This window comes from Falco cherrug, chromosome 11, assembly GCF_023634085.1.
Source record: "Falco cherrug isolate bFalChe1 chromosome 11, bFalChe1.pri, whole genome shotgun sequence".
Taxonomy (NCBI): Eukaryota; Metazoa; Chordata; class Aves; order Falconiformes; family Falconidae; genus Falco; species Falco cherrug.
The window spans coordinates 10,511,888-10,537,010 of NC_073707.1; the positions used below are offsets into that span (position 1 = coordinate 10,511,888).

Below are 25,123 nucleotides of genomic sequence, written 5' to 3' on the forward strand. Positions count from 1 at the left end.
AGCTGCCACCAAGGAAATGAGAGTGTAAGTGTGTCACCTGCACTGCACCACATGGTGACAGCACTCACAGGGCTGAGACAGGCTGAAAGCTGCAGAGGCGGGGGAAAATACCAAGTGAGCATCATTGGTCCATGGCAGAGGTGATAATACCTGGAACTGGGTGGAAGGGGCCATAAGCAGCTGCAAAAGCCTTGAGGGTGAAGAAGAGAAGCGTGAGGATTCTGACCCAGCGGTGTCCAGAAATCAGAAAATCCAAGAGCAACACCAGGAAACATGTAAGTTCTCTACATATAACACTTTATTGTAGCTTTGCCTACTGGTAGCTGGTGCTGAGTTTCTCTGACATACCCTGGTGAACCTGCTGATCACAGCCAGCTCTTTTGTGCCTAATGACATGGTTTGTTCCTCCTTTGAAGCCTCACCAGCCTGACAGGAGAAATATCTGCCTTCATCTGGTGACCACAGCACCAAGCAGTGGATGGTAAGCCTCACACTGAAGAGATACCATGAGCTAAGCTCCCTGCAGGCTTGATTTTGACTGCTCATGGTTAATCCTGGCAGTGATTGCCTTGATACAGACAAGAGAAGTTTGTGGATAATACCTGAGGATGCAAAGTGAAGTGTTTTCTGCACAGTGGTGAAAGTATCACAGCCCAGGAGCTGGATGACTTTGAAAACTGAAGTACTAACAAGGACTGTGACATGAAAATGATGGTGGTAGGGGATCAACAGGCTGAGCGTACTAATAGGTCAGTAGCTACTTGTAAGCATTCACCAAGAAGCAGTCACAAGAAAGGCAAAAGCAATCCCTGGAAACTCAGAAGCATTTAAGCTAAGCTCTACGCTGACTATACAGTGGCAAGGAATTAATCTCAAATGCTGGTTTGCAATACGCAGATAATGCAGAAATACTCCAGAAGCTGCTCTAAGATGACTTGAAAAGTGGGAAGGGGAAATGTGTTTGGCCAAGACAGCAATTCAAGGTACTAAGAGCGAGACCCTTGAGCTTGTTGATCAACGTGTTTGGACTCTTCTTGTAAGCAGGCTGCAAGGGGCAGCCAAAAAGGAGCCCCTGCCCAGCAGGTGCCTGCAACTGTAGAGCAGTCACCAAGTCAGCAGGTCAAAGGGTCACGGTGTCACATTTTCTCAGAATTGGTGGTTGATGAGAACTATGGAAGGTGAAACAATTACTGTGATTCAGAGTGAAACCCAGTTATAATAATCGCAAAACTGTCTGCAGAGTGCAGCCCTCACCTCTCCAACAGCTCTGTGAATGGCACTGGGGGCCTGCCAGGGCTGCTCTGTGCTGGGGGTCAGCAGTGTGACAACAGGTGGCAGTCCCCCCTCCCTCCCCAGCAGGAGTGGCGGTCTAGAAGGCAGAGAGAAGACCTCAGGACACTCCAGGCCAACAGGTCCCCTGCAAGCCATGTGCACAGCCTGTTGGGCAAGAAAGGTCAATGTGCATTGCCCGGTGGGACATCACGCAATGGAAAGTAAATCAAAGTTAAAACCCAAAGCCCTTCCATCAGCAGAGGAATCTGCCGGGCCACACGGCAGACAAGCATTTCGCCTTGCTGCAGGGTATTGCAGGCTTCTCAGTCAACAGGGGGTGATTACGAGCCACCACGCCAGTGGTGACAGAGGAAGCTCAACCCCGGGGAAATGCGTTGAGGAGGGGTGGGGGTGCTTCCTCGACCAACATTGCTGCTGTCACAACCACCAGCAAGCGGTCATCGCAGGACACCTTGCTGGTCACATGCCAGGACCACTGCTACAAGGGCTCATCGTGCCTGCACATCGCACCGCAGCTGGTCTGGAGGAACATTCACGCTTTCCGAGCAAGCAAGCAAGCAGGTAATTCTTCCTGGCTATTTGCTGACCTGGTTATTTGAGCTCTGCAAGACACTGCCTTCCCCAGACATGGTGGGACACTAAAATGGTGGTGGAGAAGCTGAGAGAGGGCTGGAGCCTGTGTATTTTCTAAGGCTCACTTTGATACTGGCCACATTAGACATGTTTTGGATGCTTAAGGGCTGTCTCAGCCTTTGCTAGATCCCCATTTTCTATTATGATCTACCCTTATACCTTCTGGGTTATAACTCATTCCTCACATCCAAAGCACAGAGCTGCCGCAGGTAGTGGCTGCAGCACGTTCCTTCACCTCCAAAGAGGTCTCTGGCCTGATTCCTTAGCAGTGTGATTTTCAGAGCTAGCCCAGAGCTGCAGATGCATGTAGATGCTGCAGTGCTGCCCTATGGTTTGCTCACTCGGGATGCTTTCGATCCCGGGAACCTGCACCCATGGAGCAATGTTCCTCTTGCAGGGAAAATCCAAAGACATCTCAGACCTCCTTGGTCTCTATCCGTGAACGGTTGCACCTGGAATATAGTCCTGCATTAACTCCTCCGAAGCAGGAGTGCCAGCAATATTGCCCTTAAATCCAGGGTGATAAAACCACCCACTAGATCAGATACAGCTCACATCTTTATTTCACGTGGCTGCTGTGAAATTTAGTGCTGTGGCATTGGTGGGTTTTTGGGGTGTTGGAATCATGGCAGATTGCTGTAATACTTCTGAGATGAAGATCAACTTTCATGTTCTTTGAAAAGTACACGCAGACCACTAAATGCTACCACTGAGTACAGATTCAATGGCAGCTAAAACTAACGAGAGATATTAATAACTGCTGTTACCACTAACGAGAAGTGGTGCAGACACAGCTCAGGACTGAAGGAGAGGACAGCTTTCTTTTGCTGCATATCTCCTGGAATATTTTGAGCTATGAGGATGTTGGTTGGCTTCTCCTGAGCACCATTACAAGGGAAGGGATGAGAGCTGGGTTTAGGCATCTCCTTCTCATTGTCAGATTTCCATTCTCAGATGGTTGATAACAGCTCACATAACTGCTAGCTGCAGGATACCTGCCACTGCCTGGTCTGACTCTGGCCCAAAAGGGAGGCCCAAGCATTTTCCCCTGCTGCCTCCACGAGCAGTCTTCCCTCCATGGGACCCAGTGAGAACCTGCACTTTTCTCTTCCCCACAACTGATCAGGCTTGTGTCGCACTCCCCTCTTTCCCACAAGGTACCCTACAGCCAGCTCTGCTCTGCAGAGTCATCTCCACAATCTGGTTTCCACTGTTGCTAAAGCCCTGAACTATCTGGATTAATCACTGATTCAGTCAAGAGTCTAGCTTCTAAAAGGTTTAATCTGCTTTTTCAGGAACTGTGCATCTTGATAGACCCAAAATGAACCCTAGCAGCTGCAATATCACAGCCTATGAAAGCTTTCCACTTGTCCAGCTGTGTGTTTACATCCCAGTTTTGCTTTTGGGCATTTTGCTGAACATGTCGGCGCTGTGGGTGTTCTGCTGCAAACTCGGCAAATGGACAGAAACCAGAGTATACATGGTCAACTTGGCTGTGGCTGACTGCTTGCTGCTGTTTAGTTTGCCTTTTAAAACTTTATCCCACTTCAATCAGCTGAAGGTAGGTAGCTGGTGCTTGGTTCTTGAAGGTGGCTATTTCATAAACCGCCTAATGAGCATCGGTATCATCACTGTCGTAGCAGCTGATAGGTATCTTGCAATCAAGTACCCATTGAAAGCCAAGGTGCTGAGGTCACCCCTGAAGGCAGCTTGTGCCTCTGGATTTCTCTGGATAGTCGTCATCTGTGTGATGTCCCTCATTAAAAAGTTAGAGGACAGAGGACAAGATGAACTTTGCTTTGAAAAACCTTCCGTTAAGCCCTCAGTGATCACACTGTGTGCTGTTATTGTAGGGTTTTTCATACCATTGATCATCTTGAGTTATTGCTCCATACAAGTCATTGCAGAACTCATGAGAAAGAAGAATGAATATTGTCACAAGGAAAAGTCAATCAGGAAGGCCATCTACATCGTGTCTGCAAACATGGCTGTGTTCATCATATGCTTTTTACCTCTTTACCTCGGGCATCTCCTTCGCTTTATAATGGACTCCACCAGCTCCAACTGCTCTGCAATACAGTGGGTCAATAATTTTGTTCACCTTGCCTCAGTCCTCGCAAACACAAACTGCTGCCTGGATGCTATTTGTTACTACTTTGTCAACAAGGAATTTAAGGAAGCGTCTCCCAAGCTAGCAAAGTCCAAATTTGAAGCCAGTGAAGAAGCTGACATTCAGCTCCCACATGTAATGCATTAATGCAAAACCCATGCAGCTCACATTTGATACTTGCTATGTTCAAGTTCAACTGGGACTCAATAGCAGGCTTTCCCACTTTCTTTCTGTGAGTGGGATTGAGGGACTTTCTACTAATGGGAATGATTTAGACACATGAAAATTAGCCCTGATTCAGACAACCATAGCAGTCCAGATCCTGATGTAATGATCTAGCTTGCTATGGATAATTCTCTGCCAAAACAAGTACAGCCAGTGGTAAAGGTTTTTTTTTATCACTCACCCTCACATTGGATCAGCTTTTATACAGCTGTAGCTGTGACATATAAACAGAGGTTATTCCAAATATAAAAAGATTTTTTAAAAGTCTAAGTGAAACCACTTAGAAGAAAAAGACAGGAGGATGTTTTTATCAATCACAAACATCTTGTTTTTTAGTTGGTAATAATGCATAGCCACGGTAGCAGAGACAGTTTTAGCCTGCTTTAGATAGCTTCACAAAACCATTCATACTATGTAACAGCTACAAAATGGTCATCAATTTCAGTACAAGGTGATAAGAAATTGCAAGTGCTTTGACTGGGGAAAAAAAATTTACGTCAAAAGTGTTTGAGTAAAATGACATTAAAACTCCTATCCAAAGAGTTGAGGTGGGGCAGTGGGAATAAGGACCCCGTATTAGGGGTTTATTCAGCCTTATAATGCAAAGGACTGTCTAAAGAAAGTGGCAGCAAGCTGTTCCAAAGAAACCAACATAAATAAAGTTGTGTTACTAGCACAGAGTTCAGTCTCTTAATGAGTTAAATGGAAAAGGTGGGAGATAAGGACTTGCTCTGCTGTCTGTCCCCAGGAGGGACAGCTCACCTCCCCACTGTCCAGTGCAGGGCAGGGGGTATAAGCTGCAACGGAGACTGGGATTTTCAAAGGCAGAGCGGTGCATACCACCTTGTGATGCACTGACCCACAAACAGCTAAGTAGGTAAAACCACTAACGTAGGTAAAGCCACATGCCCCTGTATGGGACATATCAGACACACACCTCCATTCATGCCTCCCAACCCCAGGCTGGGCTTCCACCTGCCTGGGTGTGCTGGGCCGAACCCTGCCACCACGTAAGCAGCTTTACAGCCCCAGCATCCAGCTCAGCCTTTGCATCTCCTCCTACTCAAGGCACATGCCATAAGGAGGAAACCCTTCAAGGAGAGGCTCTGCTGCAGACCATAGTTGAGCAGGGCCCTCCATACACTTGGGCAGTGGCTGTGCTGCTGCTCAAAGCCTGTGCCATCTGCACGGGACAGTAGCCAAGCCCTGACAGCCTCCCGAGGGGATGCAGGCTTCTCACCATGCTTGCCAGAGATCCCCATAGAAATTAGGGGTATCTGCTCTGTCATCACCAAAATCTGAAAGCAGGATCTTGCCTTTGCTCACTGCACAGTGAGGAGGGAGAGCAGGAGAGGCTCTGACTGCAAAAAAGGCCTTTTAAGGAGGTTGGTCTCTCCCCTTTTAACATAAGCATCTTAGTGTCTTTAACCTGATGGACTGGTCCCCAATAAAGCTAAATACACCTTTAAGATTTCCTCCCCGGTATGGCCTTTGTGTGCCGAGAGCAGAGTGATTTCAGAGATTACCTGACTGCTGGTGTGTTTTTTCTACACAGTCTCACCACCATGGGTGGGAGCTCCTCAGAGGTGAAAGCTCCGAACAAAGCAAACTGCTATTTCAGATGCAGATAAAAAAATACTTCTCCTTCAGTAATCAACCACTGATTAAATGGGTGGAGGAGATACAAAGCAGCCTACAAACAAAGCATTTCCGAGTAGATTCTGCTGAGCGGTCTCACTCCGAGTAACACCCCTTCCTCTAGCAGCCATTTGCCCAGAAATACACGAACGCTTGGCCAAAGATGGCCAGAGGTCCCTACCACAGAAGCCTCACACCAAAGCCTCTGCACAACCATGAGTTCTGAGATCCTTACTGAGGTTTGGAGACAGGGGGGAGCCTTGGAGGGGCTGTGGAGGAGATGGTTGGGTTGTGCCAGTATGGGATGGTGCTGGGCAGGGAGTGCAGGGGTGGTCCTCACTGCCCCAGCCAGCCTCCACGATGGCTCTGAGCGGGACCACCACTGCTCCGAAGGACTGCACAGGAGGAGCTGGCTAGTGAGGGCAAAGAGGCAGGAAAACATGTTTCACACTCAGAAAAGAGATGCAATAAACTGTCACTTTGACACAGGACCAAAACCTCTGTTTTTCACCATTTGAGCAGGGTCTATCCAAGTACAGGGCAGTCAGGGGCTCAGATGTGCTGGGGCTGAAATATGTGGGACGAGGACCAAGAAACCCCCTCAGGCTCCCTAGCTAGAAAACTGAATTATGCTGTTCTGTGTACTCACTTCTTTTTTGCTTTTTCCACCTGGAGCTTTTGAGCTGATTTAGTGGAAGGAACGTCCTCTAAATTCATACCTCATCTAGCCAAGCTCTCCCATACCATACAGCGAAGAGCTGAGGGATGCATTAAGCAGTGAGCAGACAGCCGCAACCTACAGTAATAGACATTTCTTGTGGGTTCAGCCACCTCCAGGAGACAAGAGGGATCTGAGTACTTGCTCTTGTTGGCAATACCAATTCTTCCACCACTGCCTGGAAGGCAGACTGCCCCCACCCCATGCACAGAAATACCGTAACTACCCAGGTAGAGCAGGCCTTTCCTGGCTTGCTTTGATCTTGCTGCAAAACCTAGCTATCTCATCACACCCACCAAGCTTTTGAATATGTGCAACTTGACCTTTTACCACAGGACGCGCTCTGTGTTTCAGATGTCCCAGATTTCTCTGGAGCCAAGTTTGGGCAACAGCAACCTCATGCTTTGCAGGTGATGAGGGTTGGAACCTACCCCTCCCAGGCTGGTGGAGCCAGGTATCTCCCACCATGCATGACCACATCCTGCCCTCAGCAGGCCACACTGCCCTCCCAGCAGCTGCAGGACACAGGCAGGCACAAACATCTTGCACTGGCATCTCCCACATTATATTAATTCTAACTCTATGAACTGATGAGAGCTGAACACAAGCAGTTTGATACCCTTCACAAGCACTGAAGGGACTTGTTAAAAAAACAGATCACTGGAAAGCACGAGCGGACCTCCTGCAGCACACTGGAGCTGGCTGCAAGGGCAGGACACACAGACAGAGTGCAGGAACACATCCAAACTTCCCTCTAACTTTCACACTGTCGCTCACAGGTCTAGTAACATCTCACACAGTTTTCTTGCTTGGGGCTTTCCATTTGCTGTTGCTGTCACATTTTAAATGAACGCTGCTGCCAAGTACTGAACCAAGGCAGCTGACCGAAAAATGAGAGTTCAGCTGAATGTCAAGTGTGGGGGGAAAGTGTGAAAGCTGTTACCAAAAAACTGTGACATACTGCAAAGATGCTTTCATCAAAGCCAGAAAGAGGGCACTTCTGGGGAAGTGAAAATCAGGGTGGCTCATTATTATCATCGATAAAAACATTCCTATATCTCTCAGTTTCTGAATGAAGGCTCAGAAACATCACCGAGTCACTCCACAACAGGATAAGCTGTCCTGTGTGGGCACTGCATGCCCCAGCCGGGGACAGCATCTGACACCATGCACTCCTCATCCTCGGAGGTGCTAAAAGGCTGCGGCACCTGCAACCCTTTTGTTTTGTCCATCACAAACCCCAGCAGCAGTCTGCCAGCAGCTTTACTAACTTCAAAACTCTCACTTCACTTCTGTCTGCTGACATCTTTCTATCAAGATGAACACTTCATACTTCTGGCCCTTGGCCTCCAAGCCAGGCTCCCTGCTTTGGTTTGGTAAAAATTTGGCACGGCTATTTCAAACCTGACTTTTATCAGCCTCAAAATTGCAAGAGTCTGTAGGTCTCTTGCTGTTGGTGGATGCCACAGCCCACAGTCACTTGTTTAATCCTTACCCTGTGTTGCTGCATAAAAACAAGCTCCAGACATATCACATTTCCACCAAAAGTCACATTGCACCCACCAGGGACTGAAGGAACGGCATTTCTCAGTGCTGTATTGGTTTAACAATCATCGCCCACAACGCTGATTCCTCTGCTTTTGAAGTTGCTGCCCATGGTCTCAGGGTTGTGTTGTTTACTCGCAGTATGCACTCCCTGTTGGGCTGTTTGTTGTCCTTGGGGCCTGGGCTAAAGTTATCATTGTGTTGTACTATATCGTACTGGTTGATGATGTGATGGGCTTGCTGGTCGTAAAACTAATCTGGTGGGTGTATTCAGTATTATTGTCACCACTGTACTGCATGTGGCCCCGGTGGGAAATACCAACAACTGCACCTTTGGCTTTGCTTTTCTGGAGAGCCAGCCTATGGTGGGGACTACATTTCCCCCTTCTCCTCAGGGCTAATTACTGAAGCATGTAAGATTTTTGGAAATTCTGAATATCTTTGGAGCGTTAGAACCAGCATAGACAGCTGTGCCCTTCGACATCACTGGGATCTTTGCCACTGCAGTTACACATTTTCATCTCCAGTGATAAGGCTATATTCACAGTGCTTTAGCAATTTTTATTTATTTTTTTTTGGGGGGGGGGGTGAGGCGGGAGCTGGCTTCTGTTTTGTTTTTTAAGAACAAAACTTTGAAAAATTTCAGAGGTGCAATAATACATTTGACCTTAATAACATACCTGGAATTTTTCTCTTTTACCAGCTGGCTGGACACAAATGGTGGATTCTAGCCCTTTGGGCAAAGCAGGTGATGTTTTCAGTAGGCAGAGAGCAGCAAGGGGGAAACCTCACCTCATGCCTTCCGGAGGGATGGTGGTCTGTGCCAGTCCCAGCTCCAGCTCTGGAAGAAGAGACAGGAGAGCTCAAATACAACAGCACTGCTCTAGGTATGCATGTCTGTGGCTTTTTTTATTTTGTTTTTTTAAGAATCCTCTGTTCTCACCTCTCACATCAGGAACCTCAGAGATATTTCAGTCCCAGCAGGGAGGTCTCAGTGGACGCAGATGGCTTGACCAATTTCCCCGCTAGGTAAAGCACAATCTAGGAAACAGAGGCCCTGCCAGAGAGTTCCCACAGAGGGAATGCACTCCCCGGCATCCAGGGTCCAGGACCACCCCAGCACGTGCCTCCCTGGACACCCACTGCCTTCCCCTGGTAAAAGGGAAGTGGATCCCACCACCTGCCTGCCTGGGACATGGATCCTAACCAGGCAGCTTCCCTCACCGGTTTTCAAAAAAATAAAAGTTTAAAAAAAAGAGAGAAAAGGCTTGCCATGGTGATGAGAGCATGGCAGAAAAAGCACTCTGTTTCAAAAACGTGTTTCCCAGATCTTGCATTTAAAGGCATGCCCCAGGTTCAGACTGCGCTGACGGTGACAAATTTATTCATGTGATCATTGCAAGGTACATTTGAGGTAACGATACTGAAACCAGTTATAAAATCCAGTACATTTCTGTTTTTTTATTAATTCACATTGGCTTTTTTTTTTCCCCCAGTAAACTCCAGGCTTATTTATTTCCACTGGTGTCTATTTCCACTTTCCTTTTCCTCATAAACACACAAACCACTCAGTTCTTGCTCTAGTTTCCCTTGAAACATTTCCCTATTTAACTTGAGCAACGTTTTTTTTTTTTTTTTTGTAAAAGCAACCAAAAGAGGAATTGCTGTTCTGCTTTCAGATAGGGCAGCGTAAGCCAGATGCTGAAGAGCATACATCACTTTTGTGCTTGGCCAAGTTTCCTCAGTTTCCAGCTGCACAAAGGCACAGCACATCAGTCAGCATAAACAGAACAGAGAAATCACAACAACTTCTTTTCATGCACTTAAAACCTCCCCCATAGTGCTGGCAAATGCCCCGATGGTGTGAAGGTTTCTGCTGCTGTCAGAGCAGCAATGGGGACATGCAGCTTTCTGCTGCAGGTCACACACGTGTGACAAAACAGCCCTTTTTGCTCCATCGCCTTCTGTGCTGGTGGTGCCCATTTGCAAGCCCTGTCCGCAGTGCAGGGGCTGTCCTGCCCTCTCCCCCTGCATGCTTTGTACCCGGATCTGCACTGGAGGCATCCCACAAAACTCTCGCCATGGAGGGATGTGCCGGGGAGCTCTAGGAGTCTTTCAGGCCTGTTTGTGATGCAAGAAATGCTCTCTCCCTTGGCTCCAAGAGGTGTGCATACACCTCCGCTTCCTCCTCCAGACCCTCTGGCATGGGAATCCCCCACCCCAGCACTACTGCCCATGCCCAGCCTGCCCCAGGATCCTGCTGCAGCTGGAAACCCCCTTTACTCCTTACGTGACTGTGACAGAGGAAACAAATGGGGGTAACAAGACTTCGGCAAAAATCTAGCTTTAGAAATGTCTGTATTGCCAAATTACCCTTTCCAGACGGTGAACTGTGCCGCACAGCTCTGCTTTTTACCTTTCAGAGGCTTTCCTTCCTCAGATGGCTCCACCCTCAGCAAAACGCCGGGCTTGGCAGGGTCCCCTGAAGCCTCTGATTGTCCAGTGTCACTGCAATATGCCACCAGCTGGACCCTGCAAACAACCACGCAGGGTTCCAGCTGCTCAGCAAAACCACCCAGCTGCAGAAAGAGCAGGTTTCCTTTCCCCTGGGGAAGGCTGGACGTGGGCAGGGGGTGGCAAGGAAAGAGGACAGGCTGCCACGGCTGGAGAAGGCGGGGAAGGTCCCATGCCTGCAGGGCAAGCTTCTTCCAGAAGCTCTATGATATCCCCCAACCCAGCCTGAGGGTACCCGGCACAGTGAGGAAGCACATACACCACAAGAATTTCCATAATGCAAGGAAAAAAGGGAAGGAAAAGAGGGAAGGGAGGGGGAAGGGAGGGGGAAGGGAGGGGGGAGGGGGAAGGGAGGGGGAAGGGAGGGGGAAGGGAGGGGGAAGGGAGGGGGAAGGGGCTGGGAGGAAGACAGAGAGGGAGAACAAACAAACAAACAACAAAAAAAATAAAAGGAAAACACCAAGAAAACAAACCCCAAAACAACACACACAGCCAAAAAAACTCAGCAACAACCAAATTAACCAATCTATCAGCTATAGAATAGTGACAAATTCTTGGGTGTGCAGAAATGTGTCCCCAAATGGGCAGGAAAGAGGTGTGCCTTAGAAAACACACCACTCTTTCCATGAGCCATTTGGACTCATCCTTTCCAGGTCTTGAGGATTTTTTTTTTTTCCTTTTTTGTCATCATCTTCTGTACACGATCCCAGAAAGACTGCAGCTCAGTCTTTCCAGCAGTCATAAGGGCACATTATGATGGCCAGAGCTGGTTGCTCCCACTCTGAGTTATCCTGACCAGTGCTGAGAATCCAGCTCCAGTATGGGCCAGGCGTCCTTATCCAGGCCTACAGCAAAAATGGTCTGATAGGAAACCTAAAAAACCCCAACCCCTAAAAACAAGCAAACACACAAAAACCCCACAACCAAAAAAACCCACCTTTCTGCAAGAAATACCCAAATCTTACCTGTCTCCGAGGCATTATCTCATTCACATTCCTTTTCCTTTCCTTTTTTAAGGAAACCTGTTCCTAATCTGAAGCCAAGATGCAATGGTCAGAATACGTTTCTTACAAAAAGGCGCACCAAAGTCAGGGATCTTTCATAAGACCTGGCTGCCCTGCATATCTACCACCCCAGCTGTATGAGCACTGACAGCCTGAATCATCACAGTGACTTTATGCCAGGGCAAGAGTTGAAATCACAGCATGAGGACTTTTTTTGTTAGCTGTGAATCTGCAAAGTGCTGAGCTGTGCTTTTCCTTTTTTTCCATTTCTTTCTGTAGCACCTTTTGCTGCCCACCCACCAGGTGCTCCACTGCTGCTGTAGATTGTGGCACTGCTGTGAGGTAGGGGCATAATGAAGGATAAGCAGCAGGCTTGGCAAACAGCAATGTCCGAGGAGAAATGCATGCAAGTTAAAAACATACACTTTCTTTCATCAGCAAGGTGAAATCATGGATAAGAGCAGTAGGTGCCAGAGCTTTTCCTCAGGCTTGTATATTTACCCTTCTGTTGTTAAACACATTTATATAAGCCATGCTGATGCAGGTGATAGGGAGCCTTGATTTCATGAAAATCCAATGCTTTTCTCTAAAAGCAGCATTTACTGCTAATTCTGCTGCAACCTCACCCACCCCTCCAGTGGCAGCAAAGGCCAGTCTAACGCCTCCCAACAGGTCCCAATGCAGGGCCAGTGGGGTTTCGCAAGACCATTAATCACCCTTGGTGCAAGCAGGTACTGGGAAAGCTGGGACTGGGAAATCAGGCTGCCTTCGTGCTCAGTGAAATCCCTTCACTGCCATAGCTTAACAAAACAGGTGATGACTGAAGAAAGACAGCCAAGAGAAGGCGAGTGGCTAATAGACCCCAAGCAGCAATCCCCTTCTCCAAATGGAGCAATGATTATTCAAGGTCTGCTCCTCTAACCCTTCAGCATGGGAGTGACAAGCCCAGCAGGAGAAAGTCCCTAGCCCCAAGGGCCAGGATCACCCTTCTGCACCAGCAACCCTCACTAACCCATTTTATTACCAAGCTCCATAGACAACCTGACACCAACCTGCAAAATGCAGGAGGAATCACCTTTCACCATCCTCATCTGACCTTTTGCTTCTCCACCTTGTGCCAGAGTAACCTGTCTCTGATCAACAAAGTCTACACCATCAAATGATTTCTAGCAGATCTGAATCAATAAATGACCCACACAAGAGCAACAAAGCCTAGATGTCAGTAACTTAGGGAAGGTCAATCACACAAAAAGCTGTCATAAAAAAAGGAAGGAAGAAGAAAATATTTTAGGATTCATTTTAAAGCAACAGCTAAAGAAAACTCTCCATGAGGCATCCTCTGTAATTTCTAAAATCCTGATTTGAGAAGAAACATTGTGGATACAGCCCTCAGTCTCCAGTTGAAAAGTAAATAGCACATCAGTCAGCACAGACAGAAAATACTCCCTTTTTCTGCTTTCTTCCTGGTGATGGTTACAAAAAGTAGCAGTGTGACATAAAAGATATAAGGGGAACAGAAAACAAGCAAGCATCTAAGAGAGACACAGCAATGGAAAAAATGGCAATGCTTACGGTATGCAGGTGGGGAAAACAAAAAATTCTGTGTAAATTTAGTTCCTGATGCATTAGGATTGTAAAACTAGAGAAATTAGGAATTTCCCATGACTAATATTTCTGAGCAGAAAGCACAGGTAGTTTACTATACATCTTCTTTTGTATAAACTGCTTTATTTTTTGAACTCCTGATTCTAAGATGTTTAGCATGAACCAGAAGGTTTAGTAAATATTCTCCAGGTGGGATTTCCAGGCTTAAAGTAGGCTTTTTTTATTATTATTATTTTAAGTACAGTGATTAATCTCTGTGCTAAGATGTCTTTTCAAGTGTCTGAAGAGTTATGGTCCCACTCTTCTCTGAGTCTTTGGGTCTTTTGAAAACAACTGTCTTTGGTCACTGGTAGCCAGAGCTTCTTCCTTTGGCTCAGATTTAACTCTCTGCACGGTATTAGTGATTTCTGTGAGCCCCTGGGCTTCCCTGTCAGTGCAGAGGTCTTGTTTGTAGGCAGCCAGAGAAAAAGATCAAGCACATGAACTCACTGCCTCTCCCACGCACCCGGAGGAAGAGTCTCTCGCACGAAAATCAGCCTCTTGCAGTACAGGTTGCCTGCCCACAAGGGTTTTTCCAGTTACAGTCAGGCTGAGAGGAAGCAGAAATCCAGCACGCCCCATGGTGGCCCAGTCCCAGCTGCAGGGCTGTCTATCTACGCAGCTGAGCCCAGGAAACGTTGGATTTGCAGGGCCCTGGCACTGCACCGCAAAGCTGGAAGACCATCCTCGCTGTAGCAGGCTGGAAGCCCACCAGATACTTTTCCAGGTTACTGCAGCCTGTAGTTTAGGAAATTCCTAAACAAGAGATTGCTTCTTTATGTAAAATGGCCCATTAGGGGCTTTTCTGCCTTCTGTGAGCACACAGAATCACTTTTTACACCCTTGAAATTGATTATAAAATTAAAAATCTAATTGCACTATTGACATCTAGCTTTTGCAGCACAGCCTGTTACTGCAGCACTTCCCTGTTACTGTCAGCCATGTGGCCTGTGTAAGCTGTTAGAGATATTGGGGATGTTGGAGTTATCAGAGACAAAGACTTTGAAGGTAATATTTTAACCTGGTTGTTCTCCTCAGCTGAAAGCACTGCAGCAAGCTGAAGTGATGCATGCAGCCCTCAGCTGGCACCTGCAGCAAGCCTGGACCAGAGGCAACAGCACTGGCTCTGGACCCACCAGCCCCAGGCACCTCTGGCCGCAGGCGGGTGTGCTGAATTGCAAAAGCTCGTGGCCACAGGGCTGTTCTCAAGAAACTTCACAGGATGAACCACTCAAGCCAGTGACATGGTATCATCTCCTGTGATAGGGTTAACACTTGACAATGCATGTTAGATCTGCTTTCATATCACAGTCCATAAGGGTTTTCTTTTTTAAATAAGTAACCGAAGGTAGGCTTCTTCCTTGGCTCCACAAGTTAACTGGGGAAACACTGGCAGGGATGTTTCCAAGCCCACCGAGATGCTGGCTTGACTTCAGACACCTGAGACCCTGGATACCCACCTCAGCAAAGTGGCAACTCCCTGTGAGCTGGGACATGCAGGGGCGCAGCCTCAGACAGACGGACAGATGGATGGAGACGTGGACAGGCAGACGGACAAACAGACGGATGGACAGAAGGACGGACAGACAGCCGTCCTCCTCAGCCTGCCTGCAGCCGGACCCCCACCATCCCTGAGAGCTGCCTAAGCCACCGGGCTGGCGATGCAGCGCTGAAAGAGGCGCTTCAGGAACTCCACCTGAGAGCTTTCAACCGGGAGCTCTGCTGCCTTGGGTTATGGGAGCTCTGCTGCCTTGGGTTATGGGCTGCTGCGTGCGCCAGCCCTCAGCGCTGAACCCAGTGACCCCTGCTGACAGCAAGCCCTCCAGACCCTACCAGCACCAACACAGCCTCTGCTGCTGCCCCTGTCTTTGCCCAAGCACCCACCCAGCCCCAAGCCTGGCTCTCCTACACACTTGCCTAAGAGCTCTTGTGCCTGCAACACAACCTCTAAATCTGAGGGTGTAGTGAAGATGCTGCTGAAAAGCTAGAAACACTAGATGAAGGGAAAACACTTAAAAGTAATGCTCTGATCACTGTTAATTTACTTGCAACGCAAGCAGCACACTGGGGCAAGCTCTCATCATTAAATTTCAGTACAACAGAGCAGAATCTCATGGTGTTTGTGGTAAGTGATTCACCTAAACAGTAAAAATAAGGCGTTCTTTCACTCTTGGGCAGATACCTTGTTTGTATCTATTTACTAGATTCTTTTCCATGTAAGGCAAAATAAGCTGCGGAAAACTAGTAGAGGAGTGACGTAGCCAACAATTACTAGCACCAGGCTTGTCATCTATGCTAACTGCAGCTGGGTGGTATTTCTACCCTTTTCTTTCACAGCACTAGTGATTTTGGCAGCATAATAATGTATTTAAAATAATTTAGACATTGTTTAGTCAAATGACACAAAATTATGTACAAACGATCTACCTTCTTTTGCCACAGATCCATGCAATGCATATTACCTTTTTTAATATCAAAATTAGCAGTGAAACTTGGAACACCCTGTAGCCAGCTCCTAAAAATTATAAAATAAGACACAAGTTCCCTTACCTCTATTTCTAGCCAATAATCCAGGAAGGACAAGCTAGCTCTTGCCTACAGATGGCAGATGGCAAAGAAGCATCTGAAGAAAATGACACTAATTCTTTTCACATTCCTTTTTCTTTTTTCCTCCTTTTTTTGTAGCTATCTGTTGCTAGGTTTCTTTTTATGGAGTGCAATGATGTATGGGGAAACTCCTGACTTTCAGTCAGCTGTAGCCACTGCTGAGATCAGGGAAAAAAATCTGTGCTAAATTAGGCATGGAGTAAAGCAATCTAGTGTTCATTCCACCTGATAAAGGGCTACTGTCAACCTACAAAAAATAAGGACAACTCATACCAAGGTAAGCGCTTATGCCACTCTGGGATTACATTGATTTGTACTCCAAGTGTGCAGTTAGGGTCTTCTCTGCTGCCCTCAGTGCTAACACACATGTAGCTGTCACATTATCCAAGGTGATTTCTAATTCGCCTCAGTCTTTTGCATGTGAAAGCACAGGCAGGAATACACCACCTAAAGATAGGCCAGCTCAAGTATTCCCACATTATAACTAGCAGAATTTTGTCTAGGCTGCTATTATTAACACCTCACACCAAGGGGTATTTCTAGTTTCATCTATCTTCAGCATTAGAAGGGTTTATTTTAATTTCCAGGCAGAGCATTTCCAGCTGCAGTGTAAATCCATTATTTCTTTTCCCATCTGCAGTGGATATAGCAAACTACTTATTTCCTTCCCCTTCATAGCTACCATTCATTATTTGAAGACCTATTTACACCCTCCACATGTCAACATCTGTGCTCTAAATATACCCAGCTGCTTCTGCACTTCAGATGTAGCTCACTGTGTTTGCTCCTGTTTTCTAGGTTTTCTACCCTCTCTCTTGGATTGACCGGGGTTTTTTCTTTCTTTCATTTTTAAGACAGGCACCTAAGACTGAATATAGCTCTTTTAAAACCTTAAACAATTGCATATCCCAAAATCATGTTTGCTTTCTTCTACAACAGCATAATCTTCCATTTCATTTCCAGTCATATTCCATTTGTAGTCCACCCTAAGACCCAGATCCCTTTTTTCAGATCTGCAGCATATCAAGCTCACCCACATCTCACATCTGTGCTTACAACTATTCCTATGTATGTGCAAAATTTTGCATATGTCTTTATGCCTCATCAAATACTTTCTTTTCTAAACCATTTATCCAACTTGTCAACACCATTTGCAATACTAAACTTCACTTCCACTGTCTCGTAGGCTCTCTAATTCCTGCAGCAAATAATCATGTTGTAAATAGAGTTAAGTCTTAGGTCAGGAGACCACAGAGAATCACTTCTCACAACACTTACAATAATACAGGGAAATATCATTCCAAAAGAGTATGTTCATAAACTACAGCCATTTGCTTTATAACATTCTGAATTACTCTAGTCCCTGTTAGTTGACAGCCTACATAAAAATCTGGAAATACTACTGCTTTCTTGTGCAAGAACTCTGGGTTATGCACCAATTTCTTGACTGTAAGTTGTCAGAGATCAAAGGCAGCATGAAGGTAAAGCCTCTTCCCACCGGCTGCAAAAATGAGGTGTTTCTACTCGCAACTGTGCAAGGTCAGAGAGACATGACAGATGCTGCTCCTCTACAAGCTGCGAGCTATGCAAGCACAAAGCAATACTGCTGCCATGCTTCAGAACACCAAAGCTGAGAGGCAACACGGTTTAGTTTTAAATTAAACTCAGTTGAAGACTTTTTTGTCGAACAATGGGGAGCAACACCCATCACAGAGATGCAGTGTAATGTCACAGCCAGGCACCCTGGGACCCATCAGGTGGGTTTCACCCCACGCCTGACAGGATAACTCTGCCAGGGCTGAAGTGATGACCAAGTCATGGCTTTAGCTAGTGACTGCTTAACTTAACACATCCCCCAGGCTGCTACTGCCCTCTGCTGCTGAGCACCGATGGAGGCCCTGAACCCTCTCCCACCATGGCCCCACGCCGAGCTCTGGGGGTCCACCACACTGGCCTTCTCTGGCAGCACTACAGGCTGCAGCTTCATCCCGCAGGAGCAGAGGATCTGGCCCCGGGAAGACACCCAGCACCCATTCTGGCAGAGAGGCAAAGGCCTGAGCTGTGACCGGGCGCTGGTGGGCTGCAAGTCCGTCACCAGCTGAAGGCATCTCCAGGGAAGTTTTGCGCTTCCAAGCTGGGAGATAACCTTCAGGCTGTGATCTCGGAGTGGGTGAAGGCATGCTGCTTGAGGAATACTGCAGATTTAAGGTGGAATTGGAAAAATATCTACACATCTGGCCAGTTGCACTGTTCATCTGAGTGCTCCAGAACAATCCTAATTGGAGGTTTAGGTTCAGTGAAATGATTTGCAAAGGAAGTTTCCACTGGCCTAGAAAATTTAAGCTCAGCATCGCATTTAAATCCCCTTTCTGCAAAGACCAAAATAGGTCACGCTTGACATGTGCATGTAAGGTAATCCCTGGGAACACTGGGGAGTCCAAAAGCACAAGACTTCAAGGCAATGGTATCATTAAATTCCTACAGGATAACCTACCTTCACCAGTTTCTCAGTCACCTCAGTACAATCCCTGTATGACTACCATGCTCTTAGCAAGCACCCTTCCCACCCAACGCAGGAAGAAATGAGGTTTATTCAGAGCAAGCTGTTATAACAGCACGATCATTATTTTAGTAGAGGCTGGCACCTGCACTCGGCTTACACACCCTTCGTCCCCTTCAAGGATGAGGCAGTCCTGGACCATCCTGGTTTGTAGCATAAAAACCAGAGGCAGTCCTTCTTGGAGAAAGCTAGCTAGTCATATATTCATATCACATATTTGGGGCCTTTATCTGACTCCTCAAAGGCCCCCATGCCCAGGACACTGCAGCACAACAAAACCCTGCACAATATACAGCAAGAGTCATCCCTGAGAGCAGCCATGCTCATGTCTGGCCTCCACACCTAGCACAGGCCAACACACCTCTAGCCGGATGCAAAGTGAAAAAAGTGCATTTTTAAAGTGCAGAGCTTCCTGGCTGCCACAGAGACAGACCCACACACGCCCACCCAACCTCTGCAGGCAGGCTGGACCACTCTGGGCTTCAGATATTTGCTGGATCATTCAGAGGGTGGACCACAGAAATTCAAAAGTTGTCATCCCAGGATGATATTTCATTAACCTGGTAAGGTTACTTGCCAAAACTTACGTCCGTTAACATTTTTTAAAAAAAAAAAACCTTAGCTTTTCTCTTTGCTCAAAAAAACGACCAAAAAAAGTCTGCATCTGATTGTGTGATAGTTTCTACCATTCTAGCATTAGTTAATTTGAGAGCTTTTCATGTTTGAGGTTTTTCACTTTCCTGCAGATTGCTTTCTTGATACCTTTCATGTTATGAGGCTTTTCAATACAGGCTATTTATAGGAATGCACCTGTGCTAAAGCGAAGGGACCTTTTCAACATTTCAAATAGATCTCTAGCACTTGGTCTGAAGTGGAAAGCTAGAAGATTATCATTGTAGGTGGCATGATTATACTCAAATGAAGTGCAGTTTTATTTCCAAAGCCATTCATTCGCTCTGACTTGTGTGTAAAGACACTTGGCTATGGCAGGCAGCCAGAACAAAGACAACCATATCGACTCAGCTACACTAACATTACACATCAGAAGAAAGTCTAGCTACCGTTAGGCTCAAACATCACAACCTTTTTGCACACAAAGGAGGATGAATTTCCACTCTCTGTGAAACAAGCCCGAGTGCCTTTGCCCCTTGGCAGCCAGCTGGGCTGGCAGCATGTTGCAGCATCCCCACCTTGCTCTCCCTTCTGCAGCCTCCAAGACTCTGAGACCAAGATCCACCAGGTTTTAAATCCACATTTTAAATACTAACCATATCCCGATAGCCAGGGCAGATAACCTACATGCATAGAAGAAACAAGCTACAGCTGATTGAACTTACCTCCATTACTGTCCTCTTCAGATTCCAGATTCAAGGATGGCCAATTCTCGTCAAGGCAGAGATGCCTTCTGCACTGGAATAAATAAGGAAATTTGCTCAGTTGCCCTTTCCAAAGGAGAACGGAGAAAACCATGTTTTCACAAAGAGACATTTTTTCAGCAGCATAACACAGAGCTCTCTCTCAAAGGCTGGCTGTCTTACTAAAATAAAAAGCAGTCAGCCAGTACAGATTAGGAGAGATGAGAACAAAATAAAGCTCATAAAGTAAGTGTGCACGTAACCCACATGTAACAACATAATGACTGTCAATAAGTCATTACAATATCGATGCACACACAAATATATACACATACGTTGTTTTAGATATATAGGGCGAGAGTGTACCACACAAAGGCAAACCAGCTCCATCCACCCTGACGCCTCATGTCCAACTCAGATATAAATTGCCCCAAGATGGCACTGTCGTGTAGCATTAACCTCCACCAGCACCGCAACCACTCAAAACTATGACTGAAGTAAATGCAGGTATCCCTGTAAGCATTTTATTAAAATGTCTTCTTTTTTTCTTTTTCTTTTTTTGGTTTTTTTTTGGGTTTTTTGTTTTTTGTTTTTGTGTGCCTGTGTCTGTGTGTGTCTCTCTCTATCTGGCTAGCTCTTCCTGGGCATTTTCTATTTCTTAGCAGCACTCACTGCATCTCCACGTTAAGTTACTCCATGATCCACGTTAAGTTACTCCATGATTCAAGTTGGGACTTTGGTGCCCTGGGATCTGTCAGGACACTCTTAAGGCAGCAGTGAGGCTGACAGCAGTTCTCAGAACCTCAGCTCTAACTGCCACGATGAGGGGACACAGGCTGGAGAGTCTACACTGACAAGTGAACCCTGCCACTTCAGAGGCTGTGATGGAGCAATTTGTGCTGTAGCCTGCAGAAACCTCAAGAAAAAACAAGCTAAGCAAACACAAGAGCCATGGGCACGCTAACTGCCATTGCCCAGGTCAGATAATACAATGAGAAACAATCCTCCACAATCTCAGATGAAACGATCTCAGATGGCCTTGTCCCTGAGACAGCAACGTTCATTTTGGCCTGTGAGCGGTCAGATCTGGTCCTGCTTCTCTGCAATCCTTGGAGCCATGCTTTGAGCCATGCCTTGTTAATGCACAGCTGAACACACACTGATCTGAAAACAATCAAAAAGTAGTGGCAAATTGGCAACACATAAGCTAAAATGGGAAAGATTCCAAGTGCAAAGACAACATGCATTAATGAAACAGGGCACATCACAGATCTGGAAAATAATACTTTTAGGCCAATCTGTGATTTTCATTTGCCTCTAATTCATTGCAGCCACAGGCTTGAGTATGTAGCGCTTCCTTTCCAGAAATATCAGTCCCTACACTGAGGAGAGATGGATGAAGAAAAGATAAAGGAAATGGAAAAAATGCAGTTTCCACATGTCAGCTTTTTTTCAGTCCAAGCCATCCGACAGAAGTGGGTCTTTCAGAAAGTCATAGCATTAAGAGCACATAAACCCTGCAGATAAGGCAGCTCCTACCCCTTCTTGCAGGGCTGTCTGCATGAAGGTATAGGAATGACTGTGCAAGACGCAAATGTGCTGTGTGGCTGCTGTTGCTTTCCTGCGCTGGCATCCGTCTGTGCCAGACTGTAGTGATGGTTGTTGACTTCCATCAGTTCAGACGGAAAAGGGTGATGGTCCAGTCAGCAGTGTAATACTCCGGTAATACTCAGTATAAAGAAAATTCAAAGAAAATACTGTTCATTATGTTGTCATTAATTATCTATATTATGAAATATGTTCATTATGTATTTTGTTACCAAATGCAATGCAAAGGCTGGGAAAAAAATATATCTAGACATACCATTTATCAGATTATTATGTTGTATGGTATAGATGGGTGAGCAGAACATGGCTTTCTCATCTGATCGCTGCTTGTGTCAGGAAAAAGAATAGCGTGCAATAACCACACACTGCAACTGGAGTGGCAAAAACGAAGGGAAATAGCCTATTTCACTGCAGTATGATGTTATAGCCCACAGGAGTCTGAGCGCTCGGGAAGCCTGCTAAGGAGCCATGTGGTATCCCTGCTCAGGTCCCAGGTTTGTATCCACACTGCTGCTAGTCATTAGTTCCTTTTACTGGATGATTGTGAAATTAGCCGGTGGTTTTGTTTGAAACCTTAGTTTTGTGCACACATTTCCTTTGGCAGTGCCACTGCTCAGTGAGCATGACACCTTCATTAAACAAAAACTTTTCCTTATTTTAAAAGATTAACACAGCAGCCTTGCATTTTTCCCTTTCCAGAGGGCTCCTCACAAGATACAGTCTGTATACATCCGACAGAAACGCCTGTAAGAATTGCATGTGTCTTGGTGGATGGCAATTGCTGTGGGCTGTGCTTAACCAGCACAAGCTCAGCTATGCTGAGCAACCACAAACCCTCTCAGCTGGCCAGCTGGCACAGGTGGGGTGTTCTGGTGAATCTTTTGGAGCAGACTGCAAAGCACATTCATGCAGGAAGCTCTGTGTCTATTCTTACCCAGTTTCACTAAAGCTGAGCCCACAGCTTGACTAGTTGCTCCTCAGTGGCACCTGGCTGACACTGGCCATGTCTAACTGGCCTTTTTGGCTCTGGAAGACCAAATTGAACTATCGTGAATTAGATAAATTCAGCCCAGATGTATACTGTGGGTCTCTGAAGTTAGGAAGGAGATGCCACCCTGCATGCATCACCTGTTGGTGAATTTCTGAATTGGATACAGCTGAAGATACTCTGTACCTCAAAATACTACTCCCACTGTTCTGCTCACTCAACCATACTAGCATGAGACTGGCTGCACACCAGACTAGCTAGCTCCTTTCATCTCAACATGCGACCCTAAGAAACCTTCGTAAGGTTTCTCAAATGCAGTCAGAAACAAATCTACACTCATCGCTGGCTGGCTCCAAGAACAACTGCACTGTTTGCTCTGTCCTGGGCTGCCTTTAAAGGTCTCCGCCTCATTTTGGAGAGGCTGAATGTGGCTGTTCCCCATAAAATAACAGCAGTTGCCAGGTTTCCTGATTTCCAGTTTTGCGGTCTCCTACACTTGCTGCAAAAAAGTGCATGAGAAAAACAAAATGCCCCAGCCATCCACAGCTCCCAATTGTGCAATTAAGATAATTCAGTGTAAGTCAGACTTTGATTGTTACGGAGATGAGGAAAAGAGTACTGAGCAACCCAAAGAGTACTAGTGTGAAGCAAAAGGCCTCCAGATAAGAAAATGGTGTTTGTACTCCAACAAAGTACAAACAACAATTTCTAAGTCACCAATGAAAATTGAGTTTGTTCTTCAATTTGTCTGTTCTTTAGACAGAAAGAACATCAAGGTACATCTTCGGGTAGGGGATAGCATCATGAGCTCTTTGTGTAATTCTCCTTTCCAGGAGTGTGCTGCTCAGCTGGAGTTAGATTAAGTCCTCAACATCTCCCCTCTTACAAGAAGGAGGCCAACCTCTTTTGGGGTAGCAAGCTGTGGTAGCCTGCTCAGAACAAGACAACTTGTAAGCTGAAATCACTTTGGGCATCCAGACTTTGAAACCTTTAAACGCATACAAAAGTGACAGAAACCAGTCACAGCACAACACAGAAGATAGCTTAGACTCAGGTCTTAGGCTGACAGGCCTTCTATTTCCCCGCTGCATCCAGCACTCTTCACAAGGACAAAGACAGACAGTTTTTAACTCACCTCCTAGCTCTCTACTGAGCAATATCTTTTCCTGACTCTTTTTGCTCTGGATGATTAAGTCTTGTTTTCTGAGATGATATTTTATAGCTGTCTGGGAGAACAAGTCACAGATGCTTTCAGACTGGCTCAGAAACACATTGGACCCCACTTCTGAAATTTGATTAATTTGCAGCTGAGCATCCTACTTGTAGATCTGACACCCAACTGCCTCCATTCTGGCCATTAGGTAGAAGCAAACACATATTTTAGGCATTTGTGAAAGCTGGACTGCAAAGCTGCTTTGATATATTTTCCACTAAAAAAGAAGAACAGCAGACTTCACAGTGCTGTAATGCAAATGAATGTGGTTTTGCACTGTACAAATACGTTTTCTTTGAAACATATTTGGATTCCTTGAAAATGACAAGTGCTACCTGCTGTTACCTGACTTAGCAAGAGCAGCATTTATTGCACCTAGAGGTTAAAAGATGGATAAGGCTCACCAACCTCTAAAAAAACCCAAAAAACAACAAAACAAAACAAAAATTTAAAAAAAAAACAGAAGGAAAAAAACCCCAGAACACAAACCCCCCTACTCGTCTTTGCCACAAATGTTATAAATCTTTTGCTCATACACTTTCTTTTAGTTGCTCAGTTTGGCTAGGTTCTTCCAGCCACTATTTATTCATTTTCTAGGTGAAATGCCACATTGGGAAAGGATAAGGTTGGTAAGATTGTTGTCTCTAGGCAAGACAAACAATATACATCCAGCACATTTCAGTGGCTAATTAAAAAAAAAAATAAACAAACTGAAACAAACAAAGCCCTTCTTTCCGTTGAAAACCTCAGAGCCATGCAGCTGCCTGGGTCCCTGAAATTCAGCATTTCACAAGCAACAGTTCTGGGTGATAAAGGCACCAGGAGCACAAAGGACTCACTGAAATAATTCCTGCTGAGCATATTCATGTATAGCATCTGGTGGGAAAAATTACAAAAGCAGTCACCAAAGGCAGGGAGCAAACAAACTCTCATTTCTCAGCCAATAACCTGTCTGCAGGTATGGGAGTCATTCATAACTTGCCCTCATTATATATACTCTAGATTAAAGTTGTCCTAATTCAAACCAAAAAGGCCAACCTTGATTTATATGCACACCAACAAATGACATGCTTACCTACAAGCGATGAACCTACACATACCACAAGCAAATTGCCAACTTAGCAAGCATGCGGTTGATATGTACAGAAATGCTGATACTTTTAGCTTTGTTTAGCTCTGCTGCATCAAGTGATACTAAGTGGGAAGTTGTTCATAGAGCTACAAGGAATGAACATAGTGCTGGAATTGAGGGCAGCCCAAAGTACTAAAATTCATTTTTAAGCTGAGTCTGGAACATGCCTGTGGCAAGAGGATTAAAGAAGCAACTCCCTTTCAGCTGCAACGTGACACAGAATAATTGATTCAAAAGTCACACATAATTGTAGGGTATTTGTTTTCTGCTAATATTTAATTGCACTCTTAGATTTCTTTTTGTGACTCCAGATTCACTATTGTCCATTGCTGGGAC

General features: G+C 45.9%; 1 protein-coding gene across 1 annotated transcript; it reads left to right on the top strand.

Moving 5' to 3' along the window:
• The first annotated feature begins 1,254 nt into the window (after positions 1–1,254).
• LOC102054631 (G-protein coupled receptor 35-like) lies at positions 1,255–4,941 on the top strand. Its single transcript, XM_005441731.4, has 2 exons — positions 1,255–1,854; positions 3,222–4,941. Exon 2 carries the CDS (start codon positions 3,248–3,250, stop codon positions 4,181–4,183), a length of 936 nt encoding a protein of 311 aa, XP_005441788.1. The 5' UTR covers positions 1,255–1,854; positions 3,222–3,247; the 3' UTR covers positions 4,184–4,941.
• Positions 4,942–25,123: the final 20,182 nt, after the last annotated feature.

Coding starts and splice junctions, on each gene's coding strand:
- LOC102054631 (XM_005441731.4), top strand. CDS start 3,248: ATGAACCCTAGCAGCTGCAATATCACAGCCTATGAAAGCTTTCCACTT.